Here is a 14,335-nt window from a genome sequence, read left to right as displayed (position 1 = left end):
ACTTAAAGAGTAACTTTTTTATTGGCATTACAGCAAACTTCACATAAAACGTATATTCAAATTATGATACCTCAAAGCTAGAAGGGAATAAAATACACCTAACTGTACAAGTTAAATATTTACAATAATAAAATCAAGAACTTTAGTTAAAATTTATCAGAAAAATAACAAAAAAGACTTTTGACAAAACAAAAATGATTAAAAAGAAAAAAAAAGTGACCTGATAAATATCAATACTTGTTTAATTTTAAGAACTCAGTATGAGGAATAAGATGTATTTCTTTAGAATTTAAAAAATGTCCAGCTTTGAACGTCTTTTGACATTTGTTTTGCTGTTTTGCTTACAAATTTCAGGCTGCCACATCTCTGGCTGGCTAGCTGGCAGTGATGGTCTTTTCTGCTCTCACATGTTCTTTGGGCTTGGAATAGTCCCAGGGCCGGCGATTCTCAGTGAACCCGTAGAGTTTCCTAAGTGCCACTCGAGCAGCTTCTTCTTCTGCAACCATCACTGTCTCCCCAGGTCCTTCCGCAATCAACTTTTTATCACTAGGAAAAAACCCAACAGTAGCCTAAAATTACATGGTGCATCATAAAACAAAGTGCACAAATCAGTTTTGCCTGATCTAATTTTGGCAACAATATTCACCAGAAGTAACAGAAATATTGCGCTTTTTTTTCTTTCTACCAGCAGTGTATGAACTGCTGATAAAGGATGTGTTTAAAGCTTGCCAATCCGATAAGCAACAGTATCTCATTTTGCTTTGCACTTCAATTAAAACTAAAGAAGAAACTTCTTAAAACATTATCAATTTTCTCCTTTGTGATGTCTTCCATTGCTTTCATACCTATAAGGTCCTACATCACATAAAGATCAGAAAAATATTTACCTAAATTTTAGTTAGTTAACTTAGATATTCACAGTTTACATTTAACACTTCAATCCACCTGAAATCAATTTGAGGCAGGTCAACTGTTACTAAGAAACCAAAAATGTTCTCAGCATGGGTTGAATTATACATTTTTGATGGACAACATTTAGTTTCTTTTCTTTCCCAGTTCTAGGCTCAATTGAAGCTGTTACAAGTGTGGACTGGGGTTATATCTGTAATACTTATGAGTCAAAATTTTTTTACAGACATATTTAGATTAGCAGATACTCCATGAAATTCTACAGTGAATAGCTGGTTAACAAAAGCTACTATTAGCATACCACAGATTATTTACCTTCCCCTAAGGATGACCAGCAGGAAAGGAAGTAGTGACTAGATAACCATGGGAATGAGATTTTTAAAAAATCTTTTAATGCAATTAGAGGTTATACTAAGAAATTGTGAAAAGTCAGTTTTTAAGGCTTCCGATCAATATTATGAAGTTAAGATTAAAATTTTACTAACCAGTATAAGCCAACAAAATACACGGGCAAAGCTGTGGTGCTTCCAGACTGCCTAGTAAGTCTAGATTCGGGAGCTGAAATATTCCTTTTCTTCAATTCTTCTACCAGTAGCCCCATGGGATTTATTATCTTCCAAATCTCAAAGAGTTCTTTTCCGGTCATTTGAGTAATTAAGAAGTCCTGCATATAAAAAATACAATTGATACATTTAAATTAGTATAAAGAAAATAAGGACCATAATTCAAAGTACATTTTTTATAGAAATTTAAAAATTTAACAGGATTAAGAGGTAAGAACTACTATGTATAAAATAAATAAACCACAAGGATATATTGTACAGCACAGGGAATACAGTCAATATTTTATAATAAGTTTAAGTGGAGTATAATCTATAAAAATGTTGAATCGCTATATTGCACACCTGAAATTAATACCGTAAATCAAAATCAACAAGTAAACGCACATCTGATCATGAAGATCCCCTACCCAGAGCTTCTCCAGCTGTGTCTCCACATTAGCCTTTACCAGACCATCAAACAGAGACTCCTCAGCATGGTTAAAAATAGCGCTGTTCAAATCCTGGGGTGCTGACGTATCAGCTGGAGACCTAGTTAAAACAGATTCCTAGGCCCTACTCCCAGGGATTCTCATTAGCAGTCTGAGGTGGTGCCCGAGAGTCTGCATTTCTAGCACGTTCTCAGTGATGGTAATACTGATGCACAGTTTCAAAAGATCTTCCCCACACTGGCTCTAAAAGGTCCAGACCCACCTCCCATCATTTCCCCAGATACAAAATGATCTGATCACACAAAATTACTTGTAGTTCCTAGAGCAGAAGCTCATCCTCAAGGTTTCTTCCTGGAATGACCTTCTTGGGGCAGGTGTCACTTCTGTAAAACTTCCCTAGCCCTGCTAGAGATAGTTGTTGCCTCCTGAGCTCCCCCTACTCCTTACAATAACTGGGAGCACCGCCCACATTCCACTCTATCTGCCTAATGAGCTGTGAGCAGGACCCTGAAGGCAAGGATCGAATGCTGCTAAGCTCGGGCTTCAGCGCTCAGCACGGTGCCCGGCACACAGCAGACAATAAATAATAGGTGGACAAGTGAATGAAATAAGACAATTCAAACCTGTCAGTTCTACTATGGAAGGCAGCTACACTCACCACTGTACCACCAATGCAGTCAGTTCTACTATGGGAGATATCAAAGCTCTTGACTTAGAAATGGATATCTGAATTATCTGACTCTACTAGGATCTACAATTGGAACTGTCAACAGAGGCACTAAAATATGGTAAACAAGTATTTCCAAAATGGTCTCATGACTACCCTGTGAAAATTTCAAAAAGGTGACCAAAAATTAGGCAGTTCTAGCCTCTACGTAAGCTATAGTGATAGGGAGAGAATGGAAATCAAGGGAGGATTTTGTCAGAATTTCTTTAGAAAAAGCTATTTAATTGCAGGGGGAGGAAGGGGCAGGAGAGGCTTCCCTTTTCACCTTAAGCCTAGAGGGCTTCAAAGGGTCCACTGGCTTCTGAGTCTGAGGCAAGCGATGTTCGGTCAACTGGCAGCCAACACACACTCGTGCTTAACAGGCTGGCAGAAGCTGCCTGCAGTAGTGGGGTGGAAGTCTGCACCTGATATCAGAGGTATACAAATCCTTAAGACCTGACGTGGAACTCACAGAAGGGATGTCATTTTGAAAGGAATCCCACCCAGGAAACTGACAGCCAACCCCCATGTAAAGGAATGTGGTTACACGGTTCCAGCAGGGAACAAAATGCTCACTAGAGTCTGTTTTAAACACTGATCAGGCTCAGAAAGCACTAAACCAGTTTACAGACATGAAGTAAATATCTTCTGCTTTCCTTTTTTCCCTCAGCTCCCCTCCAGAGGGGTCACTTAACATGCTTGCTTCCCAAAGGCAAACAGGTAGGCTACCTATTATAAGCCCTGGTTGGGGAAGGAGGAAGACAGGTCTCATCTATGAACGAAGTCTGAGTGTTGGTTAATACAGGTATCCTTCTTGATCAAAATGAGCAAACTCAGTGTCAAAACTAAATAAATAGGGCTTCCCTGGTGGTGCAGTGGTTGGGAGTCTGCCTGCCAGTGCAGGGGATGCGGGTTCGAGCCCTGGTCTGGGAAGATCCCACGTGCCGCGGAGCAACGGGGCCCGTGAGCCACAACTACTGAGCCTGTGCGTCTGGAGCCTGTGCTCCGCAACAAGAGAGGCCGCGATGGTGAGGGGCCCACGCACCGCGATGAAGAGTGGGCCCCACTTGCCGCAACTGGAGAAAGCCCTCGCACAGAAACGAAGACCCAACACAGCCAAAAATAAATAAATAAATAAATAAATAAATAATTTTTAAAAAATCTTATTTAAAAAAAAAAAAAACTAAATAAATAGATTCCAACAGTAAGGGATGCTGGTTTAAAACACCTGACGTTCAAAGGTCTGAATCAAGACTGTTTTTGTGACTTGAAGTGATTGCCTGGACTATCCATTATGTAAGAAAGACCAAAAACTCATGTTTTCATCCAAAAGCAAAGGATGAAACTTCTCCCAGTTAACAATTCTAAAAGGACAGTGGAGTTAAGTCATACCAATTATTTATTAAGTATTTTAATTAGCCAAGCTACTGGCTAACAAGGAGTTAGGTATACATCATAGGGACCCAGAAATCCAAGATTGTATCACTTTAGAAGAACAGAACAGCAGCTAGTACTTAAGCATGGAGCTCCCTAACCATACTAGGCCCTCCAATAGTGTCCTTTGGACTCATTCATTCACTAAACATCTACTGAGCATCTACCATGTAGGCACTACCCTTGTACCTGAGGATGTAAAGCTAAAGACGTGGCCTGCGGTGCTTACGAACTCACAACCCAGAATTTAGTATTCACCTCTGATGCTGTCCTCAGTAAGAGACAAATGGAATAGTTAAGACAGCTCCACAAAAGAGCTTTAGGTCTTTCTCAGTTTGGGCAGGGAGAAAAACTCACACGTGACCTGCCGAGGTCATAGAGCAAGGACATTAAGTACAAAAAGAAATGTTTCTTTCTGTCTACCTCAAGCATGTCCCAGCGTGTGCAATTAACAATCACCTACCCTGATGAAAAGTGCAGTCCTCTCAGGTCCGCTGCTCTGTAACAGGACTCCAATCACTGCAAAGAAAGTCTGCCTTAACACAGCTGGGGGGACTGGGAATTCTGCACTCAACGTTAACTCCTCCACTGCCAAGTTTCTAGCCACATGACACACAACTTCCTCACTGGTGAGAAAGTCGACTAGACTTTTAACGCCTTCAGTGGGCAAGTCTGAGAATGCGTCCTCAAAAAACTGTGTGAGGCAAGTTTGTGAAAAAGATGTCCCTTGTTCAGATAGTTCTTGATTATCTTTAAGGTTCAGAAGAACAGCTTCTTTCTCTATTCCAAGTTTTCGGCGTTTGGCCTCCTCACTTTTAATATAGCAGCTATTAACAAATGCAGTTTTGAGAAGATCTAAGGAAAAGGTTTCCTGTAACCGATGGCCAAATGCTTGCATTTCAGCATGGTAATCCCAGTTGGGCTTCTCTGAACTGAAAATGTAAAACAGAAGATAGATGGTAAAGAGAACAACAAGATGTTACTATGATGCAAACATTTTTCATTGTGATGCAATTTTATTAATTATATAAAGGAGATTTTAAAATACTGAGTTTCATTTAAATTCCAGACTCCGATTTTCTGAAAATTAAAACTTATGTCACATGGTTACTTGTGGTTCTTTGCCAGATTAATTTTCCCTTTGAGTCAAATGCCACATCAAAGTGGTTCTTCAACATCAGAGACTAAGCCATTATCCTAACTTTCAGGTTCTTTACTTCTGCTCTAAATGGGACTACGCTTCATACTTAGATATGAAATACAAATTATAATTTCATAGGGTCAACCCATAAACAGTAAGTATATTTATCTTGTATTCTATTATTTTAAGTTTTGAAAACAACCATTTAAATTAGCAATTAAATAATCCAGTATCAATATTACAAATAGGTTAAAAGTTCATAATCATTCTCAAGAATGATTAATAGGTCTTTTTTAAAATAAAGACAATAAATCGAAAATAAAACTCTTTTAAGTAAAAAAGTGCAGCAAAGTATAAAGATATGGGTTGTAAGTCATGCGATGTATATAATCTATACAATCCATAAAGTTTCTTCCAACTATAAAAGCCTAAAGTGACTAACCTCACAATAATCAAATGTGAATTAAGAAGAAACATTATTTTATTTTTCTTTTTAGAAAGAACTTAATATTCTGTGTTGAAAGTATATAGGACTATGAACACGTATACACCTCCTAGTAGGTGTATAAACCGGATCAACCTTTTTTTTTGGAGGGCAACATTAAAGTACCTATCAAATTTTCATACTAAATTTCCAAAAGAGTAATAACTTCAAAGCTGTTACATCGGTGTAACTAACAGATGTACACTGTTTCATGGGTTGTAATAGCAACAGTATGGAACTCAAACACCCATAAATGGAGTCGTAAAAGAGTGAGGTGCATCTACCTGTATAGCCACAACTACATGTCAAAGACACATTATTAAAGAGAAAAAGGTGCAAGACCTCATGCATAGTAGGGTCTTTTTTGAAGCCATAAAGATCTGCGTCTATTCCTACCAGATTTTCTACTACTGGAACAAGATTAATTTCGGCAGAAACCTAAAGCCAAACCGTTTTCCTTTTTCTCTGGACAGCGAACTTGTGATTGTATAATTTTTTCTTGCCCTAAATCGCAATACTGTGGAGCGCTTTCTTCCCTCTTGTCCGTACCCAAAGAATTCGCAGGCATCATCACTAAGCAGGGGCTACAACACCCAAGCCCAGATAAAGATCACCCTCCAGCCGGCCTCATTTCTCACAACTTTCGGATTCTAAATGGGAGTTCCGAAAGCGTCGGGGGCAGCCACGCGCCCAACCCCTTAGCAGAAACCCATCGTTCCCTTTGCCTCGGCCACGCGTCCACGTCCCGCGCGGGTCCCTGTGGCACAACTAGGGTCAAGCCGGGAGCGCACGGGCAGTGAGCAATCCTTCCCGCCGCCGGGCCGAAGCCGCGGGGAGGGGAGGCCAGGGTCCCCAAGCGCCACCCCTACCCCTTCCCGAGGTGGCTCCTACCGGCGCACGGGCGGCGGCGGGCACCGAAGCAGGCGCCACCGCTCTAACTCCTTCTGGAAGCGGAAGGCGGCGCGGAATGCCTTCTTCACTCCCCGAATCGGCGGGGCGAGAGCGGGTACGGCCGGTGCCAGGAGGCAGCGGGGCCTCCGCAACAGCAGCCTCACCAACCCGGATGCCATCGCGCAGAAGAAACCAAGGGCCGGCGGAAGGAAGACAGTCGGCCCAGCGTCGCGGTAACACAGTTCCCCCGGAACTGGGGTAGGAGAGCGAGGCCGGGGCGGAGCCAGCGCGCGGCGGGTTGCGCGACTGGGGATGTTTTTAGTGCGCATGCGCAAACGTTGGTGTTTTTGCGCGCCTGGGAATTTCTCTTGAGGGAATAGGGCCTGCTGGGCGTTTGGGTGCAGGAATTTCTGGAAAAGTTTCCTCATCCTGTCAGTTGCTCTCGTTCCTTCCGTTCTAGTTGAAGTAAAACAAAAAAGTTGTTTCACGTTTAGTTTAAAGAAAACACTTAAATTCTCAAAAAAAGAAAACACTTCTTATCAACACGTCTTAGAGCTCCAGACCATCAATCCAGCCGCTATTTATGAAAAAATATTTACCTGGCCTGTCTCCAGAGGCCTTCCTTTTAGGAGCCCTATACTAAAACATATTGATTTATCCAAAATAAACATTTTTATTTAAAAACTAAGTACGAACTTTTTTACAGCAAAAAAAAAAAAAGGGAAAGAATGGAAAAAAATACATCAAAATGGGAACAGTGGACTTATGTCTTTTTTTAATCTTTCACTTTTTAGCAATATCATTATATTGCTTTCTTACCAAACTGTAAATATATATTTTAAATTTAATATTAAATCACAAAGGAAGTCTTGTCTGAATTCTCAAATTTTGAGTTGGGTGCGGAACACCTAGATGTTGAAAGCGGCACCTCTTTCTGTCGTCTCCTTGTTAATGGCGTTAAAATCCCTCCTCACCCAGATTGGGTTCCTATGTCTTCAGTTGTTCCTTTTTCCACAAACACCCTCTTTTGTCTAGTTGCCAAGCCTTTTTTCAGTTTAGACTGAAAGCAGCTACCAGATGGCTTAGCCTACCTCTCTCCCAGGTTGTTGTAATCAGCCTTCATTGTAATCAATCTTATACCTTCCTCTCTTCCCTCGCACATCTCACCTACATTCATCTCCCTGAAACACAGACCCATACATATTACTACTTAGCTCAAGAATCTCTGATGTTAGGATCTGGCAAAGATTCTCCCTTGACCAAAGTTCAGTCAGGCTGCTGTAAGCCCTCTCCTCAACAAGGCTTTGATCTTAGGTTCCAGTGTCCCCCCCCTTGACAGGCCTGCATCACCCAGTTTCAGCAAGAATCCTGTTAAGTCAGTTTAGAGAGGCTCCCCCATCCTCGTTATCTCATCATCCTTGATATCTAATCAAATTTATAAGCCTCTCTATCCTCCAGTGATGTCTGATCACCCTGGCCTGCCTTCTGCAAGAGTTCTGTCAACTTGGCTTAGCCAGACTCCTCCTTTACCCCTGATGTTTCCTCTTAGTACTTTTCCACCCACTGACCACCCACCCTGCTCCTTGGCTTCAAATCCCCACTTGTCCATGCTATATTGGGAATTGATCCCAGTTGTATGCTGGGGTCCCTTTTCCCTTATTACAATAGTTCCTAAATACAATCTGTTATTAACTACTGTCTAGCTGTTATTTGTCTTTGACAGGTCATACAACAGTTTAGGTCTCTTAGCTTAACTTTTCAAGAGGAAGAATCTGAACTGTTCATTCCAGCTTGTAAAAAGGTTCCCTATGGGGAGGGAGAGAAGAAAAGAGGGATTTGGTACATATCACAAAACAAGCTGATGAATTTCTGGATGAAGCAAGTTCTCTAAAAAAAGGTGAGAGGGGATTGTGATTGGTTTTTGTATTACACTGCAATGTGAAGTATTGAAAATTCATGGAACATTAGTCAAATAAATGGAATGGAAGAAAGCACAGGGAACTGTATTTTTGCAATATCTTGAGAGAAATAATCTAATAAACGATCTAATAATCTAGTCGGAGCACAATAATGTTAAATGAAGTGTCTCTGTATTGAAAGTTTCTCATTGAGGAGTATTAAAGAAAAGGGGGGGATTGAAACCAAGCAGGACAAAAAAGCCCTTCCATGTCCCCAGTTTCTTGTTTGTAGAAAAAGGCTTTAGTCACTAGGTCTTCCCTGAGTTCCAAAGAGCAGACTCAGTTACTAATTAGGGGAGTGAAGGAACACAGAAACAAAGGAAAAGCAGTCAAGCAAGGAAAGTAATGATAGCTTAAACAATCGTTTAGCCATAAAACAGAGTCCTTGTTCCTCCTCAAGGAAGAGACATAGCAGTCTGATGCATATCTTTGAGGTATTCTGCAGAAACTAAGACCCCCCCCATCCAGGTGGAGGACGGTGACTACAGGCTGACCAAAAGCACGTAGACTCCAGACCAGTTGGAACCAGAGGTTGATGTTTAAGATTCTGAAACATAACCTGTTACCTCACCACCAACCAACCAGAAGAAATTCCACAAACTGCAACCCGCACCCCAAATGTTGCCTTTAAAAACCCTTCCCTGAAAGCCATCAGGGAGTTGGGTCTTTTGAGCACGAGCTGCCCGTTCTCTTTGCTTGGTGCCCTGAAAATAAACGCTGTACTTTCCTTCACCACAACCTGGTGTCAGTAGGTTGGCTTTGCTGCACTGCGGCCTAATGGACCCAAGTTTGGTTCAGTGACGTTTATGTTTTCCACAGGAACCAGCTATGAGCACCCAACCAGCTCTTAGCAACACCCAAGTCTGGCTGACAGTACCAGGCCAGCTCCTAGAGGTCCAGGGCTGCTTTTCTCTTTCTCATAGCTTTGTGACCTTAAGCAAGTGATTTAACTTCTCCATGGTTCAGTTTTCTCATCTCCAAAATGAGATTAAAAGAGCACTTATCTCTCCACCTCTTATGGTTGTTATCAGTATTGAGATAACCCATGTAAAGATTTTGGGAGAGTGCTTGGTATATAGTCACCCCTCAATGAGTGCCTTTCAAAGATTCTAAATTGCACTCATTTTTTCACACTTTATCATGTCTGAAATGGAGCTGTGGTCCAAACAAAGGCTTCTTAGAATGAATACAATGTAGTATTATTATTTTCCCAAGGCTCTGGTTTGGGGGACAATTCCTCTTGGCCGCCATCTGCTCAATCCACTCCTGGGTGAATGACTTTACTTTTCAACCTTTGTGAGTTTCACCACTGCTCTGGCAAATCCCTAAGGGCCTCTCTCTCTCTGCCAAGTAATTTTAGTTGCGCGTCTTCCCCAGCCAATACGATCGTTGGCGGCAGCACTCGGGAGCTTACGGCGGCGCGGCACCCTCACCGCCAAGGAGCCGAAGCGAAACCTGCAGGTCCCCGCCCGGCCATCAGCTGATGGGCCGCTCGCCGCGAAGACCGCCGCCGCCGCCGCCGCCGCCGCCGCCGCTGTGCGAACATGGCGGCCGAGATCCACTCCAGGCCGCAGAGCAGCCGCCCGGTGCTGCTGAGCAAGATCGAGGGGCACCAGGACGCCGTCACGGCCGCGCTGCTCATTCCCAAGGAGGACGGCGTGATCACAGCCAGCGAGGACAGGTAGGGCCGGAGGGTCGAGCGCGGGGCCGAGGCGCGACGGGGGCCGCCCGGACTCCCGCCGGCGACCGGGTGTAGGGACCGTGGGGTCGGCGGCCTCGTCCCTTTTCTCGTGGGGACGTCCACGGCCCCCGGGTCCCGCCGCCTGTCGCCCCCGCCGCCCTTTCTGGCCTCTGGGCCCCACCCCCGTCCAGGGTTCCCGCTTTTGGGTTCTCTAGTCTCGACCCCCGCCGCCGCCCCTCCCGCCCGGGACGCCGTACCTGCTTCGCACCTTCAGTCCGGGACACCTGTCCCACCCCCGTCCACTGCGCTCTGCCAGCCCGAGACCCGCATCCCCGCCACGTCCCTCCAGTCTGGGACTCCCGCCCCCCCTCGCACTCTCCTCTGTGGGATTTCGCCCAGAGCTGGATGCGTCCCCTCCTCGGTCAGTTCCGAGCCGCTTTCTCTGGGAGCCGGGACTGGCGGCCGGTGACCGCGGGACCCGGTGCCAGTGATTCCCTTCTTGCAGCAAACCTCCCAGGCCTTCAGCGGTCTTCCTTCTGCTTTACGCTGGAGTTTACACTTCTGTTTGTGTCACGCACACCAGGTCCCTAGATCAGTTATTTTATCACAACAGCTGGGACCACCTGAATTGTTATTTACATAATAGTTTTTTTTTTTTTCTAAAAGTGACTCACTTAAGAAAAAACTTAAAATAAGAACAGTGAAAGATACTTTTATTTTTAAGATAATTTGATATTTCCACTATTAATGGAAAACCAGTTATCACTTGCCATAAAAAATTAAACTAATAGCTAAAACATGTTCATCTGTGTCACCTAAAGTCAGCTCTATCTTGTAACACGACGTCTTGCCCACCGTATTTTGGGAAACACTGATCTGATACGATTTTCTCATTCTATCCAAGAGGAAACTGAGGCCCATGAAGAGGCACAGAAATACTGGTGACGCCACAAATGCACCCCAGGATTCCCCAGTCCAGCTCTCTGGTCTTCCCAGGGCTGTGTGATTGGATCGGAGAGAAGTTGTTTGTTTTAAAACTTTGGTATTTTTTTAAACCCTAAAAGTTTAAAAGGTTAGTGGCTTTTCTGTGGGAATTTGGAGGAAATGACTGATGTTATTGAGAGAAACTGCGTTTCCTTGCTACAATGAGTGGTCTTAAATGGTGATATTGCAAAAGTGGAAAGGCTTTCTGGAAAAAGGAAGGTACTGCTGTTCTCTTAAAGCTGGAGGCCTTTCGTAATCTATCTTTTGAAATAAGTACCTTTGAGGGCCTGTCCCAAATGGAAAGAGGAAACCTGAAGCCCTCAGTGCCTATTTGACCTTTGTATTTTGCTTTTGAGTGAGTTTATTGTGAGCAGGCAATTCACACGTAGCTGACCTTGGTGGGACCTGGGTGTGGGTGCGTCACCAGGATGGGAATGGGAGAGAGAGGGATGCATGAGCCACAGGGAGAAGAGGGGAATGTAAAAAAAGGCAAAGGACAGAATAATGATATTTGCATGATATGAACATAGATGCAGATAACGCTTTATACAAGTTAGCTGTCTTTATTCGGTAAAATATTTTATTCATGACTCGTGTGTTGGGTCAGTCGCTGAATATTTGAGATTATTGGCCAGGAGCAGTGCTGATAAATGTTTTATGGAAAGTGATTACTTAGCTGCTCTGGGACTGAAGTGTTCTGGGGGAGCCTTAGATCAGCTCATTTTGTCACTAGGGCACATCAGGGTCCTGGCAGATGACTGGACCAGGCGAGGGTTGGGGCCTTGGGTTTCTAATTTGTATTTCAGGCCCATGGACCGTCCTGGAAGGTAGGACACTCTTCAGCAGGTGCTACACTTTATGATATTTACGAAAGCACACGGCTATGGGGTTTTTGTTGTTGGATGTGGTGGTTTGTTTTTACATTGTCATAAATATGTGTCATATTCTTCAATCATTTATTTATTCACTCATTTCTATATTTAGCAATACTGTACTTACTGAGTGCCAGGCCCTAGAGATAGAACAAGGATCAAAAGTCATAGCACCCACCCTTATATAACTTAGGAATCATTGATTTTATGGCCTCTGATCTGATAGAACCAGCTTGTTGAGGAAATAGAACACTGACCGCCCTAATTCATCAAACAAGCATTTATTGGACACTTACTGTATGCCAGGCCCATGCTAGACCAGTGGGTAGAAAAAACTGATGCTGAAATTGTTTTTTTCCAAAGGGCTGCATGTTGTGGTGAAGAGATGGCCATGTGCTCTCAGCTTCCTGGGTGCTGGGGAGACACAGAGGAAGGAGTATCCTTGGGTGAGGGCTGGGTTTCAAGGAAAGCCTCCCGGAGGAGAAATCACTGGAGAGAGGAATGGTCTGTGTGACCCTGGTCCAGGCAGAGGGAAAGGACAGGAGAATTTGGACTTCAGTTTGCAAGCAGTGGGGGACCATCAAAGAGTTCAAAGCAAGCAAATGACATGATCAGAATTTGTACTTGAGAAATACCAATAGTTAACCTTTTAAAAGTCCCTTTCCTCTCTCAGTACAGAAGAGTGGACCAATGTACGTGACTGCATCCGATCCTCACATCTCCCTGTGAGGTGGGTTCAGTCACCTAGTCTTATCAGCAGTTCCAAAATTCAAAGCATTTAAAAAGTCAAGTGTGCTTTTGTTTGTTTGTTTTTTTGTGTGAGTTAGGCCTGAAAACTCATTGGTGCTAAAACTTGACCTATATAGTTGAGACTATTTGTAATCTTTATTTGTCCCATGTGGTGTGAATATTCATTTGTTTCACTGCAGAAATAGCAATGCATTTAATTGCAGGCGCTGCCCCAGGCCCCGCTGGGAGTTTTATGGAACATTTGGTGTAGGCATCTTATTGTAACGGGCATTTGACCATTTAGAAAACTGGGGCACAAAGGACACTGAGTAAGTACCCAAGGTCATGTAGCTGGTAAATGATAGGACTGCGATTTGAACCCAGGTCTGACTCTGAGGCCCCAGTTCTTTCTGCCGTGGCCCTAGTTGTACACATTTGGAAAACCTGAGTCCAGGCAGTGTCAGTGATTGTCTACTCTGGCAGCAAGTGTAAAATGCTAGGATTCTGCCTTCCACACCCTCCCCCCTCCCCCCTCCCTCCGGGACATTTGGCAATATCTGGAGACATTTTGATTGTCATAACTGGGGGAGGGTACTCCTGGCATCTAGTGAGTAGAGGATGCTCAACATCCTTTAATGCACAGGACAGACCCTCATGAAAAAGGAGTATGCAGCCCCAAATGTCAATAATGCCCAGGTTGAGAAACCCTGGTCTAGGCTTAATGTACTTGTTTATCTGGTCTCTCTAGACAGTGGTTCTCAAACTTGAGTGTGTATCAGAGTCGCATGGAGATAAATCTTGTTAAAACACAGAGATTCTGGTTCAGTAAGTCTGGGGCGGGGCCTGAGAGTTTGCATTTCTGCCAAGTTCCGCATGCTGATGCTGCTGGTCTAGGAACCAAACTTTGAGGACCACTGCTCTACGCAAACGGAGAATTACCCGTCATGGTGCTTGCCTGTGGAAGCCCACTGGGAGAGAATACTGTTTATACTTTGTCCTCTTTTTTGTCAGCTTCTGGGATGTATTTGCCTGGAGTCATTTAGATATACCCACCTATTTCCCAGTAAAACCAAACTATATATGATAGAGCTAAATACAGAGAATCCCCCGTGCCCAGGGAGTAATAAACCAATGTGGAGTATTCAGCTTAATTCCATCGGACCTGGTGTCGCTGGTAATGGTTTGGGCAGTGAGCTTAGGGGTCTAATCAGAAACCTTCAGGGGTTACAGTGCCATGAAGGGTTAACAGAGAAGGGCGCTACTCTCACATGCATCCATTTCTATTTTGTTGAAGTAATAAGTACCCTAAGCTCTTTTGCTTAAACTTCATTCTTCATGAAACCTTAATTAGTATTTTTAAAGTTTAGTTTTCAGTTGCTTGCACTTTGGAACTAGAATATTTGAGCATGCAAAGTAGGGTGATACATTTGTAAAGTGAAAAAAAATATTCTTGAGTCAATGGAGTATGACTGTCTTTCTAGTCAGGAGACTGTGACAATAAAAGTAATAACCTCAGTATTACGTTTCAGAATTTGAACCGCAGCAGTCATTTTCT

At 43.5% G+C, this 14,335-nt stretch overlaps 2 protein-coding genes across 2 annotated transcripts in view; one reads left to right on the top strand and one right to left on the bottom strand.

Moving 5' to 3' along the window:
* Positions 1-6,785, bottom strand: MRPL44 (mitochondrial ribosomal protein L44). The gene is made up of 4 exons (XM_036857121.1): positions 6,557-6,785; positions 4,504-4,972; positions 1,395-1,573; positions 1-546 (listed from the first exon to the last, which is right to left on the bottom strand). The coding sequence occupies exons 1-4, from the start codon at positions 6,733-6,735 to the stop codon at positions 375-377; spliced, it is 999 nt and encodes a 332-aa protein (XP_036713016.1). The 5' UTR covers positions 6,736-6,785; the 3' UTR covers positions 1-374.
* Positions 6,786-9,954: 3,169 nt separating this feature from the next.
* The window catches only part of WDFY1 (WD repeat and FYVE domain containing 1), a 48,349-nt gene continuing 43,968 nt past the window's right edge, over positions 9,955-14,335 (top strand). Inside the window, exon 1 of the mRNA XM_036857122.1 lies at positions 9,955-10,195. Coding sequence (XP_036713017.1) covers positions 10,059-10,195 — 137 coding nt within the window. The 5' untranslated portion in view covers positions 9,955-10,058. The remainder of the gene's footprint in view (positions 10,196-14,335) is intronic.

This window comes from Balaenoptera musculus, chromosome 7, assembly GCF_009873245.2.
Source record: "Balaenoptera musculus isolate JJ_BM4_2016_0621 chromosome 7, mBalMus1.pri.v3, whole genome shotgun sequence".
Taxonomy (NCBI): domain Eukaryota; kingdom Metazoa; phylum Chordata; class Mammalia; order Artiodactyla; family Balaenopteridae; genus Balaenoptera; species Balaenoptera musculus.
Note: the sequence above shows the minus strand (reverse complement) of the source record. Positions and strands in the feature narration are given on the sequence as shown.